The 4,787-nt window shown below is 66.1% G+C and overlaps 1 protein-coding gene across 1 annotated transcript; it reads left to right on the top strand.

The window, feature by feature from the left end:
* Positions 1–1,699: 1,699 nt before the first annotated feature.
* Positions 1,700–3,151, top strand: LOC131403133 (PHD finger protein 21B-like). Its single transcript, XM_058537471.1, has 2 exons — positions 1,700–2,022; positions 2,849–3,151. The coding sequence occupies exons 1-2, from the start codon at positions 1,969–1,971 to the stop codon at positions 3,149–3,151; spliced, it is 357 nt and encodes a 118-aa protein (XP_058393454.1). The 5' UTR covers positions 1,700–1,968.
* The last annotated feature ends 1,636 nt before the right edge of the window (positions 3,152–4,787 follow it).

Raw genomic sequence — 4,787 nt, 5'->3', positions numbered from 1 at the left:
GAGTCATGGACGACCCGAATATCCTCTCTGTTGATTTAATTACATACATGGCCAAGGAAATTATTATGAATTTTTACCAAAAAGCCAGTGACATTTACAGAGATTACAGTAGGAATCCTCTTGCACGCTCTCTCTCTCTGGCTCTCCAAACACTGGTCCCCTGGGCAGTCCACTTTACCAGACTGGTGTCCAGGCCAGCAAAGCACTAAGTACGGGGGACACCATCCTGAGTTGGGCTGAAGCCGGAGTGGAAGGAGCCAGAGCCTCCTCAGGGCACCCAGAATCACCCTTCAGTTTTGCATTTGGTGAGCCCTGCTTCCTCCTGGTTTGTGCTAGACCAAACTGATCATGACCACTTAGAACATGTGTTAGTTTTACTCTGATAACAAAGCTCACAAATTAACCAGCGATCCCTTGCTGAGTGCTTCCTAAAGTCTGGGTGCTGGGGTCAGGGATGAGAGCCCCCGGTGTTTGAGGGGTCCCAACAGACAAACACATAAGTCACTGTGGCAAATGCCCTAATAGAGGCCAGAACAACATTGGAGTCCTCACCTGAAAAAAAAATGCCAACAACTTCTGCTGACAACAGAAGTAATGTGCGGCATGTTGGCACGTGTTGAAAGGGGCCTTTGTGGATTGTGTGTGCCTGGGTAATTTTTGTGCTGTGGAGGAAGATGAAGTTATAATGACTTATCAGTTTAAACGTTTACTTCGAAATAAGATCGCACCGTTTCTCTCCAGCATCTTTCAAACATACCAGCACTTTACCAATGCTACTGGAGCAGAAAGCATTCCGACCTTAATTGACGAGGGTGGTGACTCCACTTCGGTAACATCGACTCGGAGACATTAACCTCCTGGCTGCGGGGCTGGGAGTTTTGAAATGCGATCTCCGCAGCTGTAGTTATAATCGTTTTATGTCACATTGACCGGGCACGTTTACAATTTTTAACAACTGTCTTAAAAAGTCCAGTGACATCTGTTGAGAGTTTAATTGTGAATGTAAAAAAAAAAATCATTAAAGGAACAGTCAAGAGATCGGTTTTCGCACTGTTGAAACAACACGGTGGCCATGAGGCGGTGGGGAATCTGCAGACAGGACTCATCTCATCTCCCAAGTCGCAGCGCTGGGGCACAGGGAGGCAGGAGGGGATGCAGGCAATTGAAATAAAGTGGAAGGGGGAGAGGGAGAAGGGAAAAGAGGGAGCAGCGAGAGCCAGAGCAGAAAAGAAATGGAACAATGGGCGTTTTTCCCTCCACCGGAAAGTATTTATAACCCGAGATTAGGCCGGGCGCCCCGCTTTCCCCGGGTTTGGCTGGGGAGGGGGCGGAGGGAGGAGGAGCGCCCGGCCGGAGCGGCCCCGGGCTGGCCGCCCCCAGCGGCGGGCCGGCGAGTTTGCGCCGCTCCGCGCGGCCGCTTTTGTTCTCCGCTCGGGGCGCCGGGCCGTGGCGGGGCGGCAGTGCGCACGCGCGCGCGGGGCGGGGGCGGGGCGGGGTGGGGGCGGGGCGGGCGGCGGGCTCCGGCACCGCCCCCCGCCGCACCGGCCCGCTCCATCCGGGCACTGCCGAATTAGCATCGAGCCGAAGCACAACTTTGCCGAGGCCCAGCGAGATCCAGGCGCGCGCGCCGGAGGAAATATAGTCCCTGCCGGCGGGCGGCGGCGGGCGGGCGCGCGCGGGGCTGCGCGGAGCTCCCGGCGCCGGGGGGGCCATGCGCCGGGCCGCGCCGGCAGCCCGGGGACCCGGCGCAACTTGCCGGGCAGCCTGAGGAGTTGGGCGGCCGCGGCGCCCGGCCGCCTTTCTTCCCCCTCGCCAGACCCCCCTCCCTTTCGGCCGTGGGGGAGGGGGCTCGCGTCCCCCCGGCCCGGAGACCCGGTGCGCGCCCGCCCGCTCCCGCCCCCGCGGACCCGCGCAACTTCCCGGGAGCCGGGGCCAAAGTGAGCGAAAAGTGCTGCCCAAGTTCCCGGGATGGAGCTGCAGAGCCGGCCCGAGGCGCTCGCCGTGGAACTCGCGCGCCACCAGGTAGGCGGTGGGGGCCCCAGGGACCCGAGCCCGGCGTCCTCTTCCTCGTCGCAGGATCTGCATGGCTGGAGGTGTCGGGAGGGGGCCCCTCCTCGAGCCTGCCTCGGGGTGGGAGGACTGTGCACACGCACGGACCGCCTCTGCGCTCCTCCTCCGCCCCCCTCTCCTGCAATCCTGCACAGTTTGGGGGTCGGGGGCCCGTGGGACCAGAGCCCGGCGTCTTCTCATTCTCGACGCAGGGTCTGCAGGGCTGAGGGTGCCGGGAGGAGACCCCTTCGTGAGCCTGCCCCGGGGTGTGCGTGTGAGTGTGTGCGCCGACCCCCTCCGGCCCCCGTGCAATCCTGCACAGTTTGCAAAAGTAGTTTTGGCGATGGTTGCTCGGGCGAGCGGCGGCGCGGCGGCCGGAGCCCGAGCGGTATTGCGGCGTGCGCGCGTGTGTGTTGGGGAGATTAGGCCGCGACTTGAGTATTTATGAGCTTTGCTCGACACGGACTCGCCGTGTTTACTTGGCTCTTTGTTCCTCCCCCCTCCCCCGGCACACACTCACACTCACACTCACTCGCACACGCACCCCGGCCTGCAGACTTGCACGGCTCGGGGCGCGCCGCCGGGTGGCCTCGGGCCCCGCCCCGCCCCGCGAGCTGCCCCGATGAGGCGGCAGCCACAGGTAAGCGGCCCCGCGCGGCGCTGCCCGGCCGCCGCGCGTGCGGGACGCGGCCGGGAACTTGGGGCGCGCTGCGGGCGGGGGGCTGCGGCCCGCGGGCTGCCCGGCGCACTGGAGCCCCCGGGGCCGCCGGCCTGAGCCCGCTCCTCCGTGTTTCCGCAGAACGGCGACCTCGAGAAGCAGCTCCTCGAGAGGCAGCCGCGGATCGCCGCGCTCAGCGACAAACAAGTAAGCGAGCTGGAGCTGTCCCCCACCCCGCGCTGCGGGACGAGGGTCGCCGGGCACTGGGGCGGCACCCTACAAAGTGCCGGCCTCGGCGCCGCACGCTCAGACTCCCAAAGGAGTCTGTCTCCAGCCTCAGAGCTACCCGCCCCTCCTTTTCTGGAAAGAAAGAGCCGGGTTCTCGGAGGCCGAGCGGAGAGCGCGCGGCTCCGGCAGTGGTCGAAGGAGACAGGCTGCGCTTAAAAGGCGGCGAGCAGCGCGGCGTCCATTTTGAGTTGGTGGACATGTTTTTGGCATGTGGAAATTTCTCCCGGCTCCATGTCCCCCCTTCACGCCGGTGTGAGGCTGGGGGTAGACAGAGGGTGGCGGTAATTCGGGCCTGGACACCAAACTCCTTGGAAGCGGTTTCTGGGTTCCATTGCAAATCTTATTTAAAGAATCGTTCCTCTGGGCTCGCCCCTCCCCTCCGCTTCTCCAGCATCACTTTTTATTCTTGGAACCTGACGCCAGCTCCCGGGAACAAAAGAAGGGCGCCCCCAGGACCCCCCAGTTCTGCCCCAGCTTTGATCTCCGCGCGTCAGGTGTCGATTGGGACACACCGGAGGCTCCTCGCGGTGGGGGGCCCGGCCGCCGACCCCCCTCCGGGCCCCTCGGGGAGGAAAAGTTGTCCATTGTGACTTAGTTGCGCTGAGCTCAGCGCTCGGGGTTTCAGCACCACGAACAGATGCCGCCGCCGGAGCGCGGCCGGCCGCGCTCCCCCGCCCCTCCCTGCCCCCCTCCCTGCACACACGCCCCCGCCCCCCCGCCCCTCCCCCGCGCCCCTCCCCGCACACGCACTCCCGCCCCCCTCCCCGCACACGCGCTCCCGCCTCTCTCCCGCGCCGCCCCCCTCCCCGCACACGCGCCCCCGCCCCTCTCCCGCGCCGCCTCCCCTCCCGCGCGCCGCCTCCCGAGCCGAGAACTTTGAGCGGCGCAGCCAGTGGCGCTCTCGGGGCTCCGAGGCGGGCGGGGGCGCCGGCGCCCGCCCCGCGGGCCCCTCCCCTCCCCGCGCCCGCCCCGCGGGCCCCTCCCCTCCCCGCGCCCGCCCTGCGGGCCCGCCGGCCGTCGATCGCGCTTCCTTCGGAATGCCGGCCGCCGTGAGCACCAAACTTGGACAGCGCCCGCCCCGCCCCGCCCCGGCCGCGGAGCAGGTCCCCTTCCTGCTCCCCAGCTCCGGGCCGGGCGGCCGGATCCGGTGCCCCCTCCACGGAGGACTTCTCGGAGCGGGGGAGACGAGATTGGCGGGGGTGGCGGCGACCCTGGAGAGGAGAACTGGGAGGCCGGGTGTCCTCGTGGAGTCTTTCAAGTTGAAAAGTGGTGGGAGGGGGCGTGCGGGAGAGGAGGGGGCCGGGGTTGCGGAAGGAAAGAGGGCTGTTCCCGCGGGCCCGCGCCTGGCCGGGGCGCCTGCCTGGACTCGCGTTGACCCCTCTCTGGCGGTGCCGCGGCCCCCTCCCCGGCCGCGCGCGCCCCCGGCCAGGAGTGGAAGCTTCCATTCCCGCCGCAGGGGGCCCGGCGCGCGCCCCCGGCCAGGAGTGGAAGCTTCCATTCCCGCCGCAGGGGGCCCGGCGCGCGCCCCCGGCCAGGAGTGGAAGCTTCCATTCCCGCCGCAGGGGGCCCGGCGCGCGGCCCCGGCCAGGAGTGGAAGCTTCCATTCCCGCCGCAGGGGGCCTGGCGCGCGGCCCCGGCGAAGTCGGGGAGTTCGCGGGGGGAGGGGACCAGGCCCGGCGTTACCATTTTGATTGCTTTGATGCCATTTTTGGAGGGGGAGGGGTTGGAAGAGCACAAAGGTGTTTAATCACTGTGTAGAATCAAATCAGATACTTTCTTTAAAAAAAAACCC

This window comes from Diceros bicornis, unplaced genomic scaffold (assembly GCF_020826845.1).
Source record: "Diceros bicornis minor isolate mBicDic1 unplaced genomic scaffold, mDicBic1.mat.cur scaffold_55_ctg1, whole genome shotgun sequence".
Lineage (NCBI taxonomy): Eukaryota > Metazoa > Chordata > Mammalia > Perissodactyla > Rhinocerotidae > Diceros > Diceros bicornis.
Note: the sequence above shows the minus strand (reverse complement) of the source record. Positions and strands in the feature narration are given on the sequence as shown.